Source organism: Ranitomeya imitator, chromosome 1 (genome assembly GCF_032444005.1).
Source record: "Ranitomeya imitator isolate aRanImi1 chromosome 1, aRanImi1.pri, whole genome shotgun sequence".
In the NCBI taxonomy this organism is placed as follows: domain Eukaryota; kingdom Metazoa; phylum Chordata; class Amphibia; order Anura; family Dendrobatidae; genus Ranitomeya; species Ranitomeya imitator.
The window spans coordinates 1,209,264,282-1,209,291,108 of NC_091282.1; the positions used below are offsets into that span (position 1 = coordinate 1,209,264,282).

At 45.0% G+C, this 26,827-nt stretch overlaps 1 gene segment (V, D, J or C); it reads right to left on the reverse strand.

The window, feature by feature from the left end:
* The window catches only part of LOC138657281 (immunoglobulin kappa variable 4-1-like), a 390,076-nt gene extending 375,851 nt beyond the window's left edge, over positions 1–14,225 (reverse strand). The window contains 2 exon segments of the V gene segment in view: positions 13,681–13,999; positions 14,138–14,225. Of these exon segments, the coding sequence occupies positions 13,681–13,999; positions 14,138–14,192 (374 nt within the window).
* Positions 14,226–26,827: the final 12,602 nt, after the last annotated feature.

A 26,827-nucleotide genomic window follows, 5' to 3' on the forward strand; every position in this document is an offset into this window, starting at 1 on the left:
GATTGGGTTAGTACAGTAGCGGGCACTGTAGTACAGGAGGTTAGATATGATCAGCTTTTGGTTAAGCATAGAAGAGAACAGCCCCAGTGTAGGGAATTTTCCAATTAGGAAGGGTCGGAGCCGTAAGGAGAATCGGACAATTCCTGGTAGTTAGTAACTTGGAGAGATAGTGAGATATGAAGGGAAGCAGATTAAGCCTAGAGGATGGATAGTACTGAAGAGCACGGGACTCCAAAAGAAGCAGCATGTGTGCGGTTGTTACTAGCTTCAGTGGGGTCTCCCAAGGATATCTGGGGCCTACGGCCCGTCAGACAGGATGAAAGATGCCCTTTTCATCTTCCATAAGGGGAAGCTGTTTGAGAAACCATGTCAGACGAGTAGGCCTTAAAGCATGGTAGCTGCAGGGGAGTAAAGAGCGTTTCCAGGGCCAGTGGCACCAGAAAGTGAACGGACGGCTCAGGATGAACAAATAGACACATATTGTGCTGTATCTGCAATTAATCACCTTATGTTAAGTTGAGTTTTTGAAAAAAGAAACAGAGACTGTGGTTGAATGTGTGGTGGGATCTGGATCCGGGATCGCAGGACAGAGGAATCTCCAACCCAACCGTGAGTGTTATGCACTGTACACAAACCACACGACAGACAGGACATTATCTTTTATTTGTGGGGTGTCGGGGCGTGGAAGAACAGAAGCCCCTTGCCACGACTACCACCCTGGCCTCTTCACAAGCGATCAGTGATCTGGATCTTACTGCAATCAGGGATCTCCTACAGAAGAGATCTAATCCCCGATCATTATCCTGAGATCATTGACCATCAGTGATGTCCTGATTCTTCTCAGAAACATATTCGGAGCCTCTAATGTGTTTATAAATATGTTTTTACATTAATATCATCTTATAGTTTTATCTGAGCATTTGATCCCTTTCTACAATGCATTATCGATTATGTTTTTTCTGTTATTAGTTTATCAATATAGCCAGTAGCATAAAGTCACCTCCACTTCTAAATGTTGTCTTTTTTTAACTGGACTACAAAATACTGATGAGAAAAGACAAGTGTGAATGATCCCTAATATGTCCGTATTGTGGTAGGAGAATAGAGACAATGATGATGTTTGGAGCGATTCACATTGCGTATTATCATTATTTATCAAATCTAGCATACATTATTACAGTTATATATTTATGGATATAAATCCACACTGATATTATCACTGTACTGACACTATGTGGCCTGTTCTGTATGGCAGTGACGGTGGGGTATCTGTAGGATAGCACCTTTATATCAGAACTTGTAGACCCTAATGTGGGTGTATGGCTCAGTACAGTCATGAGATTACAATCAGAGGAGATTCTGGATTTGGGGTCAGGATAATAAGAGGAGGGATAGGGAGAAGTTATATGTGACAAACATTCTTCAGAATAAGTCTCTACTTCCATGATTGAATGTTCGGATCTCCACCTAGCAAATATTAAATGCCCCATAAAGCTGCAGCCTCCCTGGTACAGAGACTGTCCGCTGTAGGAAACCCCAGAGCAGAATTGTATTTTAGTAAGGGCATCTGTTAGATGTGACACCAGAATTGTAGGGCTAGTGATCAACTCGGGTGCCCATTCAAAATAGATACTTCTGATTGGTTGCTGTAATATACATATAATAATGATACATACAGCTCTGGCAAAAATTAAGAGACCACCACATCAATACCCTGTCATGGGCAGCCCAATCTCCAGACCTGAACCCCATTGAAAACCTCTGTAATATAATCAAGAGGATGATGGATAGTCACAAGCCATCAAACAAAGAACTGTTCAAATTTTTGCGCAGAAGCAGTTTGAAAGACTCGTGGAAAGCATGCCATGACGCATGAAAGCTGTGATTAAAAATCATGGTTATGCCACAAAATATTGATTTCTGAACTCGTCCTGACTGAGTTAAAACATTAGTATTGTTGTTTATAAATTATTATGAACTTGTTTTCTTTGCATTATTTGAGGTCTGAAAGCACTGAGTTTTTTTTTATTTTGACCATTTTTCTTTGTCAGAAAAAAATAAAATATTTATTGCTTGGAAATTTGGAGACATGTTGTCAGAAGTTTATAGACTAAAAGAACAATTTACATTTTACTCAAAAACATACCTAGAAAGAGAAAAATCAGACAAACTGAACATTTTGCAGTCGTCTCTTAAGGTACTGTCACACTAGACGATATCGCTAGCGATCCGTGACGTTGCAGCGTCCTCGCTAGCGATATCGTCCAGTGTGACAGGCAGCAGCGATCAGGCCCCTGCTGTGATATCGCTGGTCGGGGAAGAAAGTCCAGAACTTTATTTCGTCGCTGGACTCCCCGTAGACATCGCTGAATCGGCGTGTGTGACACCGATTCAGCGATGTCTTTGCTGGTAACCAGGGTAAACATCGGGTAACTAAGCGCAGGGCCGCGCTTAGTAACCCGATGTTTACCCTGGTTACCATCCTAAAAGTAAAAAAACAAACACTACATACTTACCTACCGCTCTCTGTCCTCCAGCGCTGTGCTCTGCTCTCCTCCTGCTCTGGCTGTGAGCGTCGGTCAGCCGGAAAGCAGAGCGGTGACGTCACCGCTCTGCTTTCTGGCTGCCCGGCGCTCACAGCCAGACCAGAGAAGCAGAGCGCCGAGGACAGACAGCGGAAGGTAAGTATGTAGCGTTTGTTTTTTTACTTTTTAGGATGGTAACCAGGGTAAACATCGGGTTACTAAGCGTGGCCCTGCGCTTAGTTACCCGATGTTTACCCTGGTTACCGGGGACCTCGGGATCGTTGGTCGCTGGAGAGCTGTCTGTGTGACAGCTCTCCAGCGACCAAACAGCGACGCTGCAGCGATCCGGATCGTTGTCGGTATCGCTGCAGCGTCGCTATGTGTGACGGTACCTTTAATTTCTGCCAGAGCGGTACAGAGCCGGTGATGGCTCCATGTAAACTACTGCAGAGAATCTGTGTACAAGGACCGTCACCTTGTCTTTCCCTTCTGGCCCAGATCTTCCAGATACTGAATGTGTATAATCATAAGATTTTGTTAAATGTTTTATATTTCTTAAAGCGGACCTGGAATAGTGGCTGCACCGATGAGTAAAACACAATTTTTAATTTCTACTTTTTATTTCAGAGCTACTGGATTGTAAAGTAAATAGAAAACAGCACACGCTCTCCTCTCCACAATGATCTCTGCAACTACTGTGTAGAGATACAGCAGAGCTGAGTTATGTGTCATACCAAACACTTCCAGATCTCATCTCATGGCAGTCAGTGTGGGGGAAGGGTCAGAGCTAACAGTACAGTGAGAGGAGATATGCAAGCATTTCTAATGAGGCATAGCTCTGCAGCTATTGTGTAGAGATACAGTTGAGCTAATCTTAGCGATGCATCGTTACAAACACTTCCAGATCTCCTCTCACAGCTCGGAGCCTCCTCCCACACTGACTGCTGTGACATGAGATTTGGAAGTATTTCTAACAATACAGAACTTAGCTCTGCAGCATTTCTACACAGTAGCTGCAGATAATTGGAAATGGTTAAATGTTCACTGAAGGTAGGTGATCACAAATGAGCTGTCCTTCATAGGGAAGCTTATTGGGGTCTTATATTAAGTATATCGCATTCACAGGGATTAAATAAAAGAACTGATTTATTTTTACATTATTAATTTTGAATAGATATCATGTAATTAGGAGTATGAATTGTTGTCTCATAAGGAAATGCAAAATGTATTTTGTATTTTTGATGATCTTAATGTGTTTTTAACTTAACTGATTTTCTCATAGGGTATGCGGTGGTGGGGCAACCAGCCGGAGGTCTTTTTTATCACTTTAGGTTCATCTCATTCTTATCTGAGGTTATGAGTAAGAAGTATCACTCTGAAAGGTGACAACCAGAACCCTTCTCTTGCGTTATAATCCTCCCATGTTTTTTTTTCAAGTTGCAACGTTAAATCTACAAAGGAAACCTCCTCCTTATTGTAAAAGTAAAAAATAGATTATAGAGTTTCTGATTAAATAATACGTGGTATGTCATATACATCGGAGGACTCCTCTGCTGGTGATTTATCTCCCCTGGAGTCAGTGATGTCTCCAGGAGACAGTTATCGGGAGGCAGTGGTGGTGCCGGCGCCATCACCTTCATGTGATAGACAGTCAGGGAGCCTTTGTGTAAGCGGACCTGGAAAAACGGATGAAAACAGTGCTGGCAACAAATACTGATGTCATTTCAGTTTCTGTTTTGGTCAAACTCTTTGCATTATGTTATTTGATAAAAATAAACTACTACCATAGTGTTTTTTTGTGGGTTTCCTCCGGGTTCTCCGGTTTCCTCCCACACTCCCCAATGGGGACAGTGATGATGATGCCTGTAAAGCGCTGTGGAATATGATAGAGATACATAGTCAAAGCATAATAATAAATAATTTCTGTTTATGAAAGTATTTTTACTTTACAGCATTATTTTCGCATTTGGTGAAACATTTGGCATAATACAGTGTATAGCAAAAAAAAAGGGAAGAAGCCAGCACTGCTTATGGTCAGAACGCAATAACTGAAGTGCAATTGCACATGAATTCTAACTGTATTTCAAATATGAGACATTTAGCAAACAATTGATCAATTCTTTGAGCTACCCCGCCACTTCACGGCAATCTCATAATGGGGCAGTCCTAATCTTCGTATTTTATTTACGTTGTGCCATTATGGCTTCCTGAATGTATAAAAAAAAAAAAAAAAAAGACCACATTAAATGCGAACTGTACCTGGAGCATTTTCAGAATCACTCCCTTGGTGCCAGGAAAGGCAAGCGCAGGTAAAGGCCGATCAGGTCCAGTGCGGACATTTCAGATCTGGCTTCCACACTGCCAAACCCGCACCAAAGATGAAGGGTGAGACAGGCTGAGACACAGGTGCACAATTAACTTGAGCCTGAGGCGGGGCAGGGCTGCTGTGTGTGTGCACAGCAGCCTATCAATCACAGTGACCACAGAAAGAATGGCGCACATAACCCAGCGTGCGCGGCAACAGTGGTGGTCAGCCACATACCAATGCAAAGCAAAAAAAAAGGGAAGAAGCCAGCACTGCTTATGGTCAGAACGCAATAACTGAAGTGCAATTGCACATGAATTCTAACTGTATTTCAAATATGAGACATTTAGCAAACAATTGATCAATTCTATGAGCTACCCCGCCACTTCACGGCAATCTCATAATGGGGCAGTCCTAATCTTCGTATTTTATTTACGTTGTGCCATTATGGCTTCCTGAATGTATAAAAAAAAAAAAAAAAGGACCACATTAAATGCGAACTGTACCTGGAGCATTTTCAGAATCACTCCCTTGGTGCCAGGAAAGGCAAGCGCAGGTAAAGGCCGATCAGGTCCAGTGCGGACATTTCAGATCTGGCTTCCACACTGCCAAACCCGCACCAACGATGAAGGGTGAGACAGGCTGAGACACAGGTGCACAATTAACTTGAGCCTGAGGCGGGGCAGGGCTGCTGTGTGTGTGCACAGCAGCCTATCAATCACAGTGAACACAGAAAGAATGGCGCACATAACCCAGCGTGCGCGGCAACAGTGGTGGTCAGCCACATACCAATGCAAAGCAAAAAAAGGGAAGAAGCCAGCACTGCTTATGGTCAGAACGCAATAACTGAAGTGCAATTGCACATGAATTCTAACTGTATTTCAAATATGAGACATTTAGCAAACAATTGATCAATTCTTTGAGCTACCCCGCCACTTCACGGCAATCTCATAATGGGGCAGTCCTAATCTTCGTATTTTATTTACGTTGTGCCATTATGGCTTCCTGAATGTATAAAAAAAAAAAAAAAAGACCACATTAAATGCGAACTGTACCTGGAGCATTTTCAGAATCACTCCCTTGGTGCCAGGAAAGGCAAGCGCAGGTAAAGGCCGATCAGGTCCAGTGCGGACATTTCAGATCTGGCTTCCACACTGCCAAACCCGCACCAAAGATGAAGGGTGAGACAGGACTGCCCTATTATGAGATTGCCGTGAAGTGGCGGGGTAGCTCAAAGAATTGATCAATTGTTTGCTAAATGTCTCATATTTGAAATACAGTTAGAATTTATGTGCAATTGCACTTCAGTTATTGCGTTCTGACCATAAGCAGTGCTGGCTTCTTCCCTTTTTTTTTTTGCTTTGCATTGGTATGTGGCTGACCACCACTGTTGCCGTGCACGCTGGGTTATGTGCGCCATTCTTTCTGTGTTCACTGTGATTGATAGGCTGCTGTGCACACACACATCAGCCCTGCCCCGCTTCAGGCTCAAGTTAATTGTGCACCTGTGTCTCAGCCTGTCTCACCCTTCATCTTTGGTGCGGGTTTGGCAGTGTGGAAGCCAGATCTGAAATGTCCGCACTGGACCTGATCGGCCTTTACCTGCGCTTGCCTTTCCTGGCACCAAGGGAGTGATTCTGAAAATGCTCCAGGTACAGTTCGCATTTAATGTGGTCCTTTTTTTTTTTATACATTCAGGAAGCCATAATGGCACAACGTAAATAAAATACGAAGATTAGGACTGCCCTATTATGAGATTGCCGTGAAGTGGCGGGGTAGCTCAAAGAATTGATCAATTGTTTGCTAAATGTCTCATATTTGAAATACAGTTAGAATTTATGTGCAATTGCACTTCAGTTATTGCGTTCTGACCATAAGCAGTGCTGGCTTCTTCCCTTTTTTTTTTTGCTTTGCATTGGTATGTGGCTGACCACCACTGTTGCCGTGCACGCTGGGTTATGTGCGCCATTCTTTCTGTGTTCACTGTGATTGATAGGCTGCTGTGCACACACACAGCAGCCCTGCCCCGCCTCAGGCTCAAGTTAATTGTGCACCTGTGTCTCAGCCTGTCTCACCCTTCATCTTTGGTGCGGGTTTGGCAGTGTGGAAGCCAGATCTGAAATGTCCGCACTGGACCTGATCGGCCTTTACCTGCGCTTGCCTTTCCTGGCACCAAGGGAGTGATTCTGAAAATGCTCCAGGTACAGTTCGCATTTAATGTGGTCCTTTTTTTTTTTATACATTCAGGAAGCCATAATGGCACAACGTAAATAAAATACGAAGATTAGGACTGCCCTATTATGAGATTGCCGTGAAGTGGCGGGGTAGCTCAAAGAATTGATCAATTGTTTGCTAAATGTCTCATATTTGAAATACAGTTAGAATTTATGTGCAATTGCACTTCAGTTATTGCGTTCTGACCATAAGCAGTGCTGGCTTCTTCCCTTTTTTTATAATACAGTGTATACCTGACTGGTTTATACAATGATCTGTACGAAAATAATCTATTCCCAGAGGAAGAAGAGAAGACAGAAATAATCACTGAGCGCTCTGCTAATTCTCTGCACCTTCATCTACACAACATTGTAATACAGCGACATAATGGGAGAGAAGGTATCTTACCGAAATGCGCATTGGGGCGGGCGCGCGCCTCCGGGTCACGTAGCAAACACCCTGCTGTCGGTAAGGACTATGGTCGTAGTTTTTTCCCCTTTGGTGGAACTCCCTTAGATATAATTGTGTGGGGTTTGCATTTATTATGGAGTAGTGGGGTTGTGGGTTAGGCTTCGGCATTTGACCATCTCCTCTTGCCATTCACTTTGATATGCTATACAATTATTTTGCTTTGATTACATAGCTAGGGGGGATGGCGTGGTATAATCAATTTCATTATTGCTGCTAATAACCTTGGAGCTGCGCGCTTGCACGTCACACATGTGGCAGTGGTGTCCTGTACATTTATTCCTTTGCACCTGTGTTTATACTAGTATTAATAAAATTTGTTATATTTTTGTATACTCTTGACCTGGTATCATCTTTTCTTTGTGTATGTGGACATGTTCCTGTATGGTCTGACATGGCCATTACATAGTACATAGCAGGGGCGCATGTATAAGATTATCTCAGCACAGGAACATTTTATTTAAAACACATCCAATTGTGGAAGAAATTATTATTATTCCAGGATCTATTGATTAAAATCAATGTTTGTTCGTCGGAAAATCCCTTTAACTGTCTCCTAATTACTGCAGTTTTCTACTGTATTTGAAGGGATTAAACTGTTCACAGAAGGTTCCTGCCTCGAACTTCTGTGTGTTGCATTTGATCTCTGCTTCACATCATTATATGGAGGAATAAAGGACTTATATGTCTTAGTGATAGAAAGCAGAGGGTGGCTATAAATGATAGATTCCCTAACTGGGTTGCTGTGACCAGTGGGGTACCACAGGGTCAGTGTTGGGACCTCTTCTCTTCAACATATTTATTAACGATATGGTAGAAGATTTACACAGTAAAATATCGATGTTTGCAGATGATACAAAACTATGTAAAGCAGTCAATACAAGACAAGATAGTATTCTGCTACAGATGGATCTGAATAAGTTGGAAACTTGGGCCCAAAGGTGGCAGATGCGGTTTAACAATGATAAATGTAAGGTTATAGGAAGAAGGAATCAATATCACCATTACACACTGAACGGGAAACCACTGGGTAAATCTGACATGGATAAGGAATTGGGGATCCTAGTTAATGATAAACTTACCTGGAGCAGCCAGTGCCAGGCAGCGTCTGCCGAGGCAAACAGGATCATGGGGTGCATTAAAAGAGGTCTGGATACATATGATGAGAGCATTATACTGCCTCTGTACAAATCCCTGGCTAGACCGCACATAGAGTACTGTGTACAGTTTTGGGCACCGGTGCTCAGGAAGGATATAATGGAACTAGACTAAGTACAAAGGAGGGCAACAAAATTAATAAAGGGGATGGGAGAACTACAATACCCAGATAGATTAGCGAAATTAGGATTATTTAGTCTAGAAAAAAGACGACTGAGGGGCGATCAAATAACCATGTGTAAGTATATAAGAGGACAATACAAATATCTCTCTGAGGATCTGTTTATACCAAGGAATGTGATGGTCACAAGGGGGCATTCTCTGCGTCTGGAGGAGAGAAGGTTTTTCCACCAACATAGAAGAGGATTCTTAGGGCCGTGAAAATCTGGAATTCCTTGCCTGAGGAGGTGGTGATGGTGAACTCAGTCGAGGGGTTCAAGACAGGCCTGCCTGGATGTCTTCCTGGAGCGTAGCAATATTGTTTCTTACAGTTATTAGGTTCTTTAGAAGGACGTAGATTTGGGGATTTATTCTGACGGAATATAGGCTGAACTGGATGGACAAATGGCTTTTTACGTTCTTGCTAACTATGTTATATATATGAAACTTGCTAAGGAGCGCTGTCTTCAATTGCTTTTGTGGATTTTACATGGAGTGTATACCTTGGGTGTATTCTGACTATGATGCTCCCTGATGCCTAACCTCTGCTGCAAAAGGAACAGAATAGCCGGTCTCAGGTGTGCAGAAGGAGAACACATACACCAGTTAGGGTGAAACCACAACGCGTTTCAAAGGCGTGCGCCGTCTTCTTCAGGTGGATATATTTCTAAGGAGCGCTGTCTTCAATTGGTTCTGTGAAATTTACATGGAGTGTATACCTCGGGTGTATTCTGACTATGACGCTCCATGATGCCTAATTTCTGCTGCAGACCTGCTTATTTGTAGAACCCAAGAATATTAGTGACGGGGAGGTCATCGCCTATAAAGAAACGGGCTAGGATTCCTCAGGGACGCTGAAAAGATCTGGTATCTGGCTATGCATCACATATCCAGCAGGCCGTAACAGCCACAGCGACTCCACTATCTACTATCTACTACCTACTCTCTACTACCTACTATCCACTACCTACTGTCTACTATCCACTACCTACTACCTAATATCTACTGCCTACTATGTACTACGGACTATCTACTACCTACTATCTACTACCTGCTTTCTACTGCCTACTACTGTATCTACTACCGACTATTTACTACCGACTATCTACTACCTGCTATCTACTACCAGCTATCTGCTACCTACTACCTAATATCTACTGCCTACTCTCTACTATCTACTATCCACTACCTACTATCTACTACCTACTATCTACTACCTAATATCTACTGCCTACTATGTACTACGGACTATCCACTACCTACTATCTACTACGGACTATGTACTACCTACTATCTACTACCTGCTTTCTACTGCCTACTACTGTATCTACTACCGACTATCTACTACCGACTATCTACTACCTGCTATCTACTACCTACTAAAGACAATTGTCATGTGGGTGTGGATAATTCTCAGACTGCAGTAGTCAGTAAGGGGCATATTGTGCTGAATTTGGAGAAACCACTTGTTATATTATTTGTATTGAGCTATTTCCATTGTTCTTGTGTCCTTGGTTTATTGCAAAAACAGAAAGTTTGTAAATTTTGCTAATAAACCAAATCTGCAACGGAGTGAAGGTGGGGATGGATTTTCATTGAAACGAAATATACAGTGCTTGGCATAAATGAGTGCACCACCTTTGAAAAAAATGCAATCAATATTTCACTGAGCTCAAGAACAATTTCCAGAATTTGAATTTTTTAACCCATAATATGAAAGTAAGGTTAACAATATAACTTTCATTACAAAATATACTATTTTACTCATGAGTTGCTGCAAAATGAGTATGGAGCGCCCCCAAAGGCTAGGGGATCTCGGTACCGGGCCCTTCTGTTCTCAAGGGATGTCACGGTGGCTGACCCGGTCCGTGACCCTAGGGACGTCCGTTGTAAAAGGGGGGAAAGGTCTTTAAAGGGATAATGTTCGTGACGCCACCTGTGGTATTCAGTCAGGGTGACCGACGCTGCTTAGGGGTCCGCTGGGGTGATGTTATGGCAGCTAGATGGTATACCTTCCCACAGATGAAGTATCTCCCCAGGGCTTCCCAATGTGTAGATGGTGGATGGTGTGAGGCGCAGTGAAGAACGAGGACACAAGGTCATCCTTTTTACTGAAGGCTTCAACATCCACAGTCAAGAGCACCAGATCACTGGGCAGGCAGAGTCCCGCCGGTCTGAAGGCAAATCCAGAGTCCCCTCATCCAGGTAGAAATCAGTAACCTTCCTTCAGCGCCTGAGTGTTGTAGTCCCTTCCTGCTGAGCTTCTCGGTAAGGTGTTCTAGACGTTATGTCTTTCTCTCTGTCCCCCTGATGGTAAGGATAGGACAAACCCGTATGACTGATGGCCTGAGGCTTTTTTACAGGGACTCTAGCACGCCCCGGCCCCCACAAGTTACCATCGTGCCTCCTGGGTGTAAAGTCGGGCAACTAATATGGAACTAGCTGTCCTGCCGGTCTCTGGAGCCAGGCTTGGAGACGTTGACTCCCTCGTGTTCCGGCTACCAGATTCTGCACCTCAGAAGGAGGCATCCTGTTGCAGGGCAGAACTCATTCTGGATTAAACTCCTTTTGCTATACTTTGTTTCTCACCCTCTACAATCCAATTCTCCTTCAATGTCTCTTTCTTAGGATGCTGCCGCACGTGGGGCAGGCGCAGCTCCTTGGCCTTCTGTCTAGGCCTCTGACAGCATCCCACCCCTGTCAGGGACCCAGTGCCTGGGTGGACCTCAGATAGCGGCTCACTGGGTGAAGCCCAGCCAGCTTCCGCCAGACTGGTGCTGCCTGGGTGAAACCCAACTCGCTTCTGCCTAACTTCCTATCCAGACCACCAGTTTTACCTAATTGTGAAGAGTGCCCTAATAAATAGGAGCATAGCTCCCCCTGGTGGACTGGAGTGTGAAGTGTGTTGTGTGGTTTGTGATACCTGGTAATGTGATCTCCTTTATTGCCTTCAGACGTAACATCACTCCCCCTGGTGGAAGAATGACATTACTGCAACGATTAGGACCCTGGGGCGCTGCAAGTACACCCCACAACAAAAACTACTGCATCTAGCGTTTTGCATGGCCTCCATCATTTTTAAGCCCAGCACTGAGTCTTGTAGATATGGAATAAACAACTTGACAACATATTTCAACATCTTTCTCTTTATTCTACAAGAACAACCTTTTTAAAAGCCTGGATGCTGGATGGAGAGAGATGACAACTGGTCTCTCAAGAATTCCCTGATAGGTGTTTGCTTGTAAAAACTTGAATCCAGCTCACCCAGTAGCTCTATGCTCATCCACCTGGGGCTCAGACACCGGCCTCGCCCTGGTCTCACATTAAGGAAAATAGAAAAAATTGGAGTCCAGTCCTGTTGAGCCAGACTCAATTTTTTTCTATTTTCCTAGGTACTTGTTTGGGTTCAGAGGAGGCTATTGACCACTGAATCACTTTCACCCTGTTCTTCTTCAAAAATACCACAAGGGCCTTAGATGTGTGGTTTGCAAAAGTGCACGTCTACCAAGAGTAATGATTGATGGCAGCATCTTTTCTTTCAATATTAAGCTGTGAATTAATAACACCATCAAGGAAATGTAGCTCCCCGACACCAGCAGCTGTCATACAGCCCCACAAAAGGACACTGCAACTACCAGGTCTCATTTTAGGCACCATGAAGTTTTCTTTGCTCTTCTCACCTTTGTGACACCATACAGTTTTGAAGCCATCAGTTCCAAAAACATTTATCTTGGTCTCATCACTCCAGATTGTAGAGTCCCTGTGGAGTTCATATTTTTCAGCACAGGCCCTGAATTGTAGACAAGCTTTTTAGTGCATAGGCTTCAGGAGAAGCTTCTTTAGTCGACGACGCCCATGCATGCCAGCCATCTGCAGTGTAGCCGTATTGTGTCATGAGAAACACACTCCCCAAACTTGTTTTCTACTCCTTCAGATAACTGTAGTGAACTTGCATGTTGATTTTCTTTTAACCTTCTCATGAAAAGATGCTCCTGTTTGGGCATCAACCTTGTTGGTCGGTCTGGATTACTCTCTGAGATAGTTGCAGTTCCATCTTTGCTACACTTTTATATTACTTTTGCTACAATATTCTGACTGATAAGTAATGCTTTGCTGATCTTCTTGTAGCCTTCTCCTTTCTTGTGTAAAATAAATTATTTTGTTTCTCAGGTCTTGTGACATTTCTCTTCCATGTGGTGCCATTGCTGGCAGAATGAAATAGGGAGGGGATTTCTTTGATAAGTAACGACCTTTACTAGTCAATTGTCTGCTGAACACCTGAATAATGAATAAGACTTACCTGTGGTTGAATTCTTGTTAATTAGAATTTATAGTATAAAATGTTTCTTTACTACAAAGATTTTCACTGGGGTGTTCTCATTATTACTACATTTTCTTGAATTAATTTCTAAGGAAAATTACTTTTTACAGACCTTGTTAATTCAATATGTCCAATATATTTATTCTCAAGGAATATAAAATGTCCTCAGAGATGTCAGACAGCAACTTTGCCCCCTCTGCAGAATACATGGACACTCAGCTGAGTCTAATGTGCATGTGTACGGTGGGGGAAGGTGATTATCCATCAGCTCGCTTCGCTGTACGGCCACATTCAGAGCTTCTCCTCCACTGCAGATGTTCATCTAGTCTGTAATCATTATGTCAGCACTGGTTTATACCTGACTGGTTTATACAATGATCTGTACAGAAATAATCTATTCCCAGAGGAAGAAGACAGAAATAATCACTGAGCGCTCTTCTAATTCTCTGCTCCTTCATCTACACAACATTGTAATACAGCGACATAATGGGGGATGGGGAGAAGGTTTTTGTATGGCTCTGTATCACTGTGTGATGGGAAGGCTCTGATACTGCTGACAGTAATAATCTGCTGCATCGTCCTCTGTCGCTCCTCGGATTGTAAGAGTGAAAGCAGTTCCAGATCCAGATCCAGTGAATCTCTGTGGGATTCCGGATCGTCTTCTGTTTGCCCAATAGATGAGAGGTTTTGGAGGCTGCCCGGGTTTCTGTTGGTACCAGGCTAGGAGATCTTCTTCTACTTCACTGTAATAGACACTTTGACTGGATTTACATGAGACGGTGACTGTGTCTCCCGGTGACACCGACAGATAATCCGGAGTCTGAGTCATCACAATCTCTCCACAGGAAACTGGGAGCAGAAGAGAAGAGATAATGGTGACAATCATTGATATAACGACGTGTGCTCCTTCTCCTCTCACTACATGTATACAGCCATGTCCTGTATACTCTCATCTTCCCACATAGTATAACCCTCACCGGACATTACCTTGTATGTACAGATACAGCACACAGAGCAGAGATCTCAGGGACACCATCGTCATTGCTCTGGACGCTCACAGACACAGATCATTGGTCTCATGTCTTATTTATATCACAAGAAATCTACAGGGAAATCGTCTGAGATTATGTAACAGGAAACAGGCAAATCACCGGATTATACGAGATTACATCATCTGCTGCTTTCATGGCTGAGAATCAGTGATATAAATAATGGTGGATTTAATCCTGTCCACAGATATCACAGGTAACAATCTAATCCGTCTCATCAGTGATATTGTACATGTAGAAGTTTCCTGATCTGTGTATTTCCCTCCATGTTGGATCAGTACCAATATTGTAGCTGAGGCTGCCGGGCTCCTCCAGGCCAGGACTCTCCTCAGACAGGGGGCCGGGGAGAGGTCGGGGGCATTTATATGTAGATTTCTGCCCTACGTCCAGACCCCAGAGCAGAATAAGGCAGATTCACAGCAAACAGATTCACTGGGATCCAATTTCCTTCCTGAATTCCAGTGAATCTGCTGAGTGTGAGCTTTGCCCGAGTCGCTGATCACTAATGTCCGCACATCTCAGCACAGAATATAAGAAGACTGAAGGAATCTCTGAAAACCCCATTTACTGCAGTGAATATATTTGCTGCTTTGTGCGGCGGCTCCGGCCCCTCTGATCTGTGAGTGTAATGTGGATATGTGACGTATAGCGCTGTATGGAGCCGCCATTATGAGGCCACTAGACCTGTAGTGAGAGGGTGGAGGGGACTGTGCAGCGCAGGGAGGATCTATCCTCCAGGTCTCTTCCTGGATCTCTCATCCATTCCCGCTAAGCTTCTCATGTTCCTGCGTCCATCAGTCACCGGCGGCTCCGCTAATGTCGGCCTGTCCCAGAGAGGACACCTAGTACGCCATGCTTGTCTGACACGGGGAGACCCTTTAACCCTGGGGACAATATTTATTTTTGGGATGGAGGTCACCACATTAGACAAAGTGTATTTTGGACGGAACTCAAGCAAAAGGAAAATCACTTGTCCAGAAAAAAGTATAAAGTTGATTTGCTGCCCAGATGAGTCCTCACATAACAGAACATTTATTTATCTGCAGAAGGTGAACTCTGAAATGACAGCAAGCTGAGATATTGAAAACTGTAAGAGGTTGATACAGAAAATAGTACGATGAATTACGTAACTTTTTAAAATTATACAATAGTTTAATAATTTAAATTGAAAATATATATATATGTACACACACACACTTTTATATGAAGAAGCAGAAGAACAAAGTGAAAAGGTGAAGACCGTCTTCTATCTACTTACATCTCTGCAGATTCCGCCATGAAGATAATCACTTGTCATATGTGCAGAATACTGAATAACTGGACGGTGGCTCCTGGTCTGTACAATTACAGGTGCCTCATACCCATGATCCTCGCTGTTATTCCTCAGTATCAGTCACATACAGATGTTTGGTGTCTGCACTGAGTATAGACAGAGCTGCACGAGCTGCTGCTGCCCCCTAGTGTTGGAGAAGTATCAGTGCAGATGCAGGGACAGAGGAGTTTACAGTCAGCCCTGCAGATGGAAGGAGTTTAGGGAGTAAGAGGAGAGAGACTTCATGGTTAGAGGAATCAGCAGTTAGTGATTAGTTCTAGAGGAGAAAGGAAGTGATCGCACACTAGTGTGTGTTGTAGGAAGATTGCTGAGGTAGCAGACCCTGAAAGTAACTGAATAAAGTGGCAAAATGAATATGCAGCGCCCCAGAGTCCTGGTCGTTGCAGTAATGTTATTCTTCCACCTGGGGGAGTGATGTTACATCTGAAGGCAATGAAGGAGATCTTCTGTCCAGGTATCACAACCACAAAACACACTTCACACTCCAGTCCCGCAGGGGGAGCCATGCTTCTATCTATTAGGGCACTCCTCACACTTGGGTAAAACTGGTGGGTTGGTTAGGAAGTTAGACAGAAGCTGACTGGAGGAAGTAGAAGATAGTCAGTGAGCCCAGACCGAGTTTGGTGGAGGCTGGTTGGAGTGGGTTCCAGTCAGCTCCAGACTGCGGCCTGCGGAAGACGAGGGTACACTGAGCTGCACCTGCATCTCATGCGGCAGCATCCCAAGGAAGAGACTTTGAAAGGAATTGTGTTGCAGTGAGTGAGCAACGAAGTCATAGCAACAGGAGAGGAACATCATTGCGAGACCAGCTAGAAGCAGGCTGCCTCCTTCTGAAGCGCATTACCGGTAGCCAGAACACCGAGGGAGTAAGGATCTCTATGCCGTTACTTCAGAGACTGTCAGGACAGTTGATTCCACGTTGACTGCCCGACCATATACCCAGGAGGCAGGGTGGCAACTTGTGGGGGCCGGGGCGTCTCTAGGGTCCCTATAAAAAGCCTCAGGCCACTAGTCATACGGGTTTGTCCTATCCTTCAGGGGGACAAAGAGAAGAGACTTAACATCTACAATAGTTGTGAGGACCTTACCGAGTTGCTCAGCAGGGAGGGACTATAACGCCCAGGCGCTAGAGGAAGGCTTTTGAATTCCACATGGATAAGGGGACTCTGAATTTGCCTTCACACCGGCCAGACTCTGCCTTCCCTGTGGTCCCTACCCTGGACTGTGGATGCTGAAGCTTCAGTAAAGGTAAAGAGACTGCAACCTTGTGTCCTCGTTATTCACTGCACCGTACATCCTCCACCATCCACCATCTACACTCTGGGAAGCCCTGGGGATACACTTCACCTGTGGGAAGGTATACCATCTAGCTGCAATAACATCACCCAAGTGGACCCCTAAGCAGCGTCGGTCACCCTGACCGAATACCACAGGTGGCGTCACGAACATTATCCCTTTTAAAGACCTTTCTCCCACACCTCACAGCGGACGTTCCCCTAGGGCCACGGACCGGGTCCGCCACCGTGACATCCCCACTGAGTACAGAAGAAGGGCCCGGATCCGAGTACACCACAGCCCTTGGGGGCGCTGCAAATATAGCTGGAAGATCCTTGAAAGTGGAAGTGACAGAAGGAGAGCTCATCTGCAGTGAGAGCACAAGGAGGTATAGATGTGGGTAACCCTGAGACAGCGCAGTCAAAGTGGGCTGGAGAGGAAACGTGTACTCCAGACCTGTGAGCATTAGTGATGAAATACTGAGCTTGTCAGGCTGGGCCATGAGTACAGCTGAAAGTTGGCTGCGGTCAGTGAAGGAGAGTTAGTTAAGATGGAGTATCCAAGGCGCCCATGTTGTATTCCTGGGCTGTGGATGCTAACAAGTAACGTGCTGCCACATGTGACGGTTAAGCTTAATCCTCTGTGTAATAAAGATGTGACCGACAAGATTTGTACCTGCCGCCTGCTGTGCAAAGTTTACATCAGTTCCTGCAGTAAAGTTCACTTAATTTTCATTGAGGACTACAATCCTTATAGTAGAGGGTCCCTGACTGATGAGCCCAGTGTTGCACAGGTTGTTCTAATTAAAATGCCCTCCCTCAATTTGATATATCACCAATAGTTATATGATTTTGCCCTCCTCATGGTTAATTTCGAGTCCGCACATTACTGTTGAGCAAGGGATGTTCACCCTTTTTGTTTGCCCACCCGGCATCCTTGTATCGCCATGTGGGGTTGTTTATTCATCCTTTTCCAACCACCTTCCCATCTCTGTTTAATCTAAAATGTTCACATCCCCTCTGTTATATATGGCCATTTTCGTACTGTTCTTCCTCTTTCCTGGTAACTTCTGACTGAGCTGTCACGCCAGCAGTATGGCCGACCTAGAGATAGTAGCAGCCCTGAGGGCATGTATACAGGCAGAAGGAAAGGATTACTGCATCTCCCAGCCAGGCTTGTGGCTGCAGCTTATGCTTCCCAGTCAGCATTTGGTGCACAGTTTAGTACGGGCGGCCGGCGATCCACGCGACAATCCTGCCATCCACAGAGGCTTAGTCCCAGCCTCCTTGGTTCTGCCTGGAGTTACTAGGTGGATGAGGTGAACAGGAGACGGCCGTTGCAGGCAGTGTCTGAGGCCCCCTTGGAGCTGCCTCACGCCCATAATGTAACCATGCCCTATTTTCCTCTGGCGCCATTTCCTTTAGCGCTGTCCACTGTGTGTGGTGCTGATCTGCCAGTAGCAATAGGCAATCAGAGAAGCATTTAATCTGCTGAGTTAACTTTAACCCCTCCTTCTACACAGATTAATGAAGGGGTTACAGCATCTCTCATACAAAGCCCAGCTTGAGGAGGATAATTTGCATATTCCAGGTGCCTTCTGGGAAAAGCGAAGAGTCTCCCTAAGCAAGAAGATCGTTGGGTACAGCCGGGACCAGCTGCTTGGAAAACATCACCAAACCAGGGATTCAAGCTTGAGGAGGATAATTTGCATATTCCAGGTGCCTTCTGGGAAAAGCGAAGAGTCTCCCTAAGCAAGAAGATCGTTGGGTACAGCCGGGACCAGCTGCTTGGAAAGCATCACCAAACCAGGGATTCAAGCTTGAGGAGGATAATTTGCATATTCCAGGTGCCTTCTGGGAAAAGTGAAGAGTCTCCCTAAGCAAGAAGATCGTTGGGTACAGCCGGGACCAGCTGCTTGGAAAGCATCACCAAACCAGGGATTCAAGCTTGAGGAGGATAATTTGCATATTCCAGGTGCCTTCTGGGAAAAGCGAAGAGTCTCCCTAAGCAAGAAGATCGTTAGGTACAGCCGGGACCAGCTGCTTGGAAAGCATCACCAAACCAGGGATTCAAGCTTGAGGAGGATAATTTGCATATTCCAGGTGCCTTCTGGGAAAAGCAAAGAGTCTCCCTAAGCAAGAAGATCGCTGGGTACAGCCGGGACCAGCTGCTTGGAAAGCATCACCAAACTTGCCTGTAGGACATTATTGCAAGAAAGCTTGGCTGAGTAGATTACACAAGAAGGAAAACACACAGCAAGTCAGCAGGATCTAGGAACAACATGGCAGATGTGACAACCTACATGGTGAGCTGCAGCATGTGCTACATGTTCACAGATCGACCAGAAGAAGAATCCAATTTCACCTGTCAGAAGTGTAGACTAGTGGCCCTTTTAGAAGAAAAGGTGCGGGGTCTGGAAGAAAGAATAGCAACTTTGAAACTCATCAAAGAGAATGAAGACTTCCTAGACAGAACAGAAGCATCTCTACTGTTCACAGAAGGTGAAAAAAGTGTCAGAGAACCTCCAAAAGCAGATGAGTGGAAGCATGTGACCAAAAGAAGCAAGAAGACCATGGAGAAATCACCAACCACACAACTGAAGAACCGATGTCAAATCTTTGTAGAGGATGAAGATGGCACCCCTAAGGATGAAGCAATACCAGCAAGCAAAAAAGAAAAGGGCACACAGCAACAAGTGACAGCAAAAAGTACAGCCAAGAAGCAACGAAGAGTGGTGGTGGTGGGAGACTCACTACTGAGAGGCACAGAAGCAGCCATCTGCAGACCGGACATAACCACAAGAGAAGTATGCTGCCTTCCAGGTGCGATGATCAAGGATGTGACCGATAGGATACCAAAGCTCTTCAGCTCCAAGGACGTCCACCCATTTCTTCTGATACATGTTGGCACCAATGACATGGCAAGGAAGGACCTACCGACAATCTGCAAGGACTTTGAAGAGTTGGGGAAGAAAGTAAAGGAACTGGATGCACAGGTAGTTTTTTCTTCTATCCTTCCAGTAGACGGGCATGGCACCAGGAGATGGAACAGGATCCTTGATGCGAACAACTGGCTAAGACGATGGTGCAGACAACAAGGATTCGGATTCCTGGACCACGGTGTGAATTACTTGTACGATGGACTCCTCGCCAGAGACGGACTACACCTCAACAAACCTGGGAAACACACATTCGCCAGAAGACTTGCTACACTCGTCAGGAGAAACTAGAAGAAGAGGGGACGGGAAGAAAAACATTAGACTCAAACAAAGAAGACCCAGGAAAACATACTCAGAAGGGAGGTAAGAACATTTCTAAAACAATCCACAGCGAGGAGATTGGAACAAAACAAAATCCTCTAAACTGCATGCTCGCAAACGCCAGCATGACAAATAAGATGGAAGAACTAGAAGCAGAAATATCTACAGGTAACTTTGACATAGTGGGAATAACCGAGACATGGTTAGATGAAAGCTATGACTGGGCAGTTAACTTACAGGGTTACAATCTGTTTAGAAAGGATCGTAAAAATCGGAGAGGAGGAGGGGTTTGTCTCTATGTAAAGTCTTGTCTAAAGTCCACTTTAAGGGAGGATATTAGCGAAGGGAATGAGGATGTCGAGTCCATATGGGTCGAAATTCATGGAGGGAAAAATGGTAACAAAATTCTCATTGGGGTCTGTTACAAACCCCCAAGTATAACAGAAATCATGGAAAGTCTACTTCTAAAGCAGATAGATGAAACTGCAACCCATAATGAGGTCCTGGTTATGGGGGACTTTAACTACCCGTATATTAACTGGGAAACAGAAACCTGTGAAACCCATAAAGGTAACAGGTTTCTGCTAATAACCAAGAAAAATTATCTTTCACAATTGGTGCAGAATCCAACCAGAGGAGCAGCACTTTTAGACCTAATACTATCTAATAGACCTGACAGAATAACAAATCTGCAGGTGGTCGGGCATCTAGGAAATAGCGACCACAATATTGTACAGTTTCACCTGTCTTTCACTAGGGGGACTTGTCAGGGAGTCACAAAAACACTGAACTTTAGGAAGGCAAAGTTTGACCAGCTCAGAGATGCCCTTAATCTGGTAGACTGGGACAATATCCTCAGAAATAAGAATACAGATAATAAATGGGAAATGTTTAAGAACATCCTAAATAGGCACTGTAAGCGGTTTATACCTTGTGGGAATAAAAGGACTAGAAATAGGAAAAACCCAATGTGGCTAAACAAAGAAGTAAGACAGGCAATTAACAGTAAAAAGAAAGCATTTGTACTACTAAAGCAGGATGGCACCTTTGAAGCTCTAAAAAACTATAGGGAGAAAAATATTTTATCTAAAAAACTAATTAAAGCTGCCAAAAAGGAAACAGAGAAGCACATTGCTAAGGAGAGTAAAACTAATCCCAAACTGTTCTTCAACTATATCAATAGTAAAAGAATAAAAACTGAAAATGTAGGCCCCTTAAAAAATAGTGAGGAAAGAATGGTTGCAGATGACGAGGAAAAAGCTAACATATTAAACACCTTCTTCTCCACGGTATTCACGGCGGAAAATGAAATGTTAGGTGAAATCCCAAGAAACAATGAAAACCCTATATTAAGGGTCACAAATCTAACCCAAGAAGAGGTGCGAAACCGGCTAAATAAGATTAAAATAGATAAATCTCCGGGTCCGGATGGCATACACCCATGAGTACTAAGGGAACTAAGTAATGTAATAGATAAACCATTATTTCTTATTTTTAGGGACTCTATAGCGACGGGGTCTGTTCCGCAGGACTGGCGCATAGCAAATGTGGTGCCAATATTCAAAAAGGGCTCTAAAAGTGAACCCGGAAATTATAGGCCAGTAAATCTAACCTCTATTGTTGGTAAAATATTTGAAGGGTTTCTGAGGGATGTTATTCTGGATTATCTCAATGAGAATAACTGTTTAACTCCATATCAGCATGGGTTTATGAGAAATCGCTCCTGTCAAACCAATCTAATCAGTTTTTATGAAGAGGTAAGCTATAGGCTGGACCACGGTGAGTCATTGGACGTGGTATATCTCGATTTTTCCAAAGCGTTTGATACCGTGCCGCACAAGAGGTTGGCACACAAAATGAGAATGCTTGGTCTGGGGGAAAATGTGTGTAAATGGGTTAGTAACTGGCTTAGTGATAGAAAGCAGAGGGTGGTTATAAATGGTATAGTCTCTAACTGGGTCACTGTGACCAGTGGGGTACCGCAGGGGTCGGTATTGGGACCTGTTCTCTTCAACATATTCATTAATGATCTGGTAGAAGGTTTACACAGTAAAATATCGATATTTGCAGATGATACAAAACTATGTAAAGCAGTTAATACAAGAGAAGATAGTATTCTGTTACAGATGGATCTGGATAGGGTGGAAACTTGGGCTGAAAGGTGGCAGATGAGGTTTAACAATGATAAATGTAAGGTTATACACATGGGAAGAAGGAATCAATATCACCATTATACACTGAACGGGAAACCACTGGGTAAATCTGACAGGGAGAAGGACTTGGGGATCCTAGTTAATGATAAACTTACCTGGAGCAGCCAGTGCCAGGCAGCAGCTGCCAAGGCAAACAGGATCATGGGGTGCATTAAAAGAAGTCTGGATACACATGATGAGAGCATTATACTGCCTCTGTACAAATCCCTAGTTAGACCGCACATGGAGTACTGTGTCCAGTTTTGAGCACCGGTGCTCAGGAAGGATATAATGGAACTAGAGAGAGTACAAAGGAGGGTAACAAAATTAATAAAGGGGATGGGAGAACTACAATACCTAGATAGATTAGCGAAATTAGGATTATTTAGTCTAGAAAAAAGACGACTGAGGGGCGATCTAATAACCATGTATAAGTATATAAGGGGACAATACAAATCTCTCGCTGAGGATTTGTTTATACCAAGGAAGGTGACGGGCACAAGGGGGCATTCTTTGCGTCTGGAGGAGAGAAGGTTTTTCCACCAACATAGAAGAGGATTCTTTACTGTTAGGGCAGTGAGAATCTGGAATTGCTTGCCTGAGGAGGTGGTGATGGCGAACTCAGTCGAGGGGTTCAAGAGAGGCCTGGATGTCTTCCTGGAGCAGAACAATATTGTATCATACAATTATTAGGTTCTGTAGAAGGACATAAATCTGGGGATTTATTATGATGGAATATAGGCTGAACTGGATGGACAAATGTCTTTTTTCGGCCTTACTAACTATGTTACTATGTAACTATGTTAGTAAGGAAGCTGAAAACTTTTTGATGCCCCTGAGCCCTCTCCTAATAACTCACAAGTGTAAACTTACACTTACCATCGGTCCTGGCGCCTTGTCACATCGACACAGGAGCGCTCTCTCAAGGTCAAGTCCGGTGTTCAGGGCTTGGTATCAGCACAGGCAGCACTAACGCAGACATTCCTCTAGATCACCGATAAGCAACCGGAGGTTGCACCGCTCCAGATACAGTAAGCTCGCCATTGTCATCATGTGAAAGTTCCTGCAGTTCAGGCAGGTCAAGCCAACGTACGAGGCAGGAGTGTTCACTGTCGGCCATGGCATGGGGCAAGTCAAGCTTACGTGGTCTCGGATTCCTTGGTAGAGTCGTCACACGTTCCATCAAGTGGTGAGTTTAGCTTCTCTAGGGCTTGGGGTTCTGGGTGTAAAGATGGGGAATTGTGCAGCACCCCAGAGTCCTGGTCGTTGCAGTAATGTCGTTCTTCCACCAGGGAGAGCGATGTTACGTCTGATGGCACCAAAGGAGTTCACCCTGCCAGGTATCACAGCCACACACACACTTCACACGCCGGCCACCAGGGGGAGCAAAAGGTTCTATCTATTAGGCCACTCCTCACACTTGGGTAAAACTGGGGGTTGGTTAGGAAGTGGAGAGAAGCTGACTGGAGGGAGAAGGAGATAGTCAGGAGGAGAGGAGCAGGAAAAGGAAAGAAGGATACGGAGCTGCGCCTGCAACCCATGCGGCAGCCTCCTAAGAAAGGGTAAGAAAGGAAGTGTGCCGTAGTGAGTGAGCACAGAAATCATAGCAACAGGAGTAAAACACCAGTGGGAGACCAGCTAGAAGCAGGCTGCCTCCCACTGAGCGCAGATCCGGTGGCCGGAACACCGAGGGAGTAATAGACTCTACGCTTTACTTCAGAGACCGGCAGGACATTCGATTCCATGTTGGCTGTCCGACCTAAGAACCTAAGCAGACAAGGTGGCAACGCGAAGGAGGGGCGACGCTAGGGTCCCTATAAAATAGCCTCAGGCCACCACCGTCATACGGGTTTGTCCTATCCATCTGGGGGACAGAGAGAGAAGAGTAACAAGAGTGAGGACCCTATGGGAGCTAATGCAAGTAGGGAGCTACTACATTTTTGTGCGCAAGGGGAAGGCTACTGATTTCCACCTGGATAAGGGAACTCTGGAATTGCCATCAGACCGGCCGGACTCTGCCTACCCTGTCATACGGCTCCGTGGACTGTGGATGCTGAAGCCTTAGTAAAGGTAAAGATCCTGCACCCATTGTGTCCTCGTTATTCACCGCACCTTGCACCATCCATCATCACCATCTACACTTCTGGGAAGCCCTGGGGACATACTTCACCTGTGGGAAGGTGTACCATCTAGCTGCCATTCCATCACCCCAGCGGACCCCTAAGCAGCGTCGGTCACCCTGACCGAATACCACAGGTGGCGTCATGAACACTACCTTTATCTACAAACTTTCCCCTTTTTATTTGGGCGCCCCTCATAGGGCCACAGTCCTGGTCGGGCCACCGTGACATCCCAGCTGAGGGAACTGAAGGACCCGGTACCGAGTACCCCATTGCCCTTACGTGGGGGCGCAGCAGCATCAGTCATTAGTGATTTGCTGTCAAAAGTAGAACTGTCAAAACCCTCACCTCAATCTATTCAACCATCTATAGCAGCGGCAAGAGCTGGTCTCCACAAGGAGGATTGTTTCTGTGGTATCAGCTAGCTAGGGCCCCACTTAGATGACGAGACAAATAAAACAACCTGATCTAACCAATACATAGATATTTGGGCTTTCTGTTATGATCTGGTGGTTAGGACAAATAGTGGACTTGGTAGTTAGAGCACCAGCAAAGACCTGATAGCACATTAATACAGGACAAGCTCTGGGAAGTGGAACCTCTGCTGACCGCAGTCCCTAATCCTATCACGTACACTAGAAATAGCCGTGGAGCGCTCCTATCATGACCTAGGCGCCTCGTCACAGCCTCAGAACTAGCTAGCCCTAGAGACAGGAAAAATAAGCCTATCTTGCCTCAGAGAAAATTCCCTAAAGGAAAAGGCAGCCCCCCACATATATTGACTGTGAGTAAGATGAAATCACAAACACAGAGATGAAATAGATTTAGCAAAGAGAGGCCCGACTTACTAAACAGACAGAAAATAGGAAAGGTCACTTTGCAGTCAGCAAAAAACCGTACAAAAGCCACACAGAGAGTGCAGAGAAAAATACCTTAAGCACCGACTAACGGAGCGGAGGTGCCCCTCTGCGTCCCAGAGCTTCCAGCAAGCAAGGCAAAAATTCACATAAGCATGCTGGACAGAAAAAATAGCAAACAAGAAAAAAGCAAAGCAAAACTTAGCTTCTGCTGGAGGAAACAGGTAACCAGGAAGATTCAGGAGCAAACTAGACCAATGCTACAACATTGACAGCTGGCATCGGACAAGGATCCAAGTGGAGTTAAATAGAGCAGCCCACTAACGAATTAGCCTCGTCACCTGTAGAAGGAAACTCAGAAACACCCACAGGCATCAGAGAAAGTCCATAGACAGAACCAGCCGAAGAACCATTCATGACCACAGGAGGGAGCCCGAAAACAGAATTCACAACAGTACCCCCCCCCCTTGAGGAGGGGTCACCGAACCCTCACGAGAGCTCCCAGGCCGACCAGGATGAGCCAAATGAAAGGCACGAACCAAATCGGCCGCATGAACATCAGAGGCAAAAACCCAGGAATTAATGAGCATAACCCTTACACTTGACCAAGTACTGGAGTTTCCGTCTCGAAATACGAGAATCCAAAATCTTCTCCACCACATACTCCAACTCCCCCTCAACCAACACCGGAGCAGGAGGGTCAACGGATGGAACCACAGGCGCCACATATCTCCGCAACAACGACCTATGGAACACATTATGGATGGCAAAAGAATCTGGAAGGGCCAAACGAAATGACACAGGATTGATAACCTCAGAAATTTTATACGGACCAATGAAACGAGGCTTAAACTTAGGAGAGGAAACCTTCATAGGAACATAACGAGACGACAACCAAACTAAATCCCCAACACGAAGTCGGGGACCCACACAGCGCTGGCGGTTAGCGAAACGTTGAGCCTTCTCCTGGGACAATGTCAAATTGTCCACTACATGAGTCCAAATCTGCTGCAACCTATTCACCACAGTATCTACACCAGGACAGTCAGAAGACTCAACCTGCCCTGAAGAGAAACGAGGATGGAAACCAGAATTGCAGAAAAACGGCGAAACCAAAGTAGCCGAGCTGGCCCGATTATTAAGGGCAAACTCAGCCAACGGCAAAAAGGACACCCAATCATCCTGATCAGCAGAAACAAAGCATCTCAGATATGTTTCCAATGTCTGATTAGTTCGTTCGGTTTGGCCATTTGTCTGAGGATGGAAAGCCGAGGAAAAAGACAGATCAATGCCCATCCTAGCACAAAAGGATCGCCAAAACCTCGAAACAAACTGAGAACCTCTGTCCGAAACGATGTTCTCTGGAATGCCATGTAAACGAACCACATGCTGGAAAAACAATGGCACCAAATCAGAGGAGGAAGGCAATTTAGACAAGGGTACCAAATGGACCATCTTAGAAAAGCGATCACAAACCACCCAAATGACCGACATCTTTTGAGAGACGGGGAGATCCGAAATAAAATCCATAGAAATATGCGTCCAGGGCCTCTTCGGGACCGGCAAGGGCAAAAGCAACCCACTGGCACGAG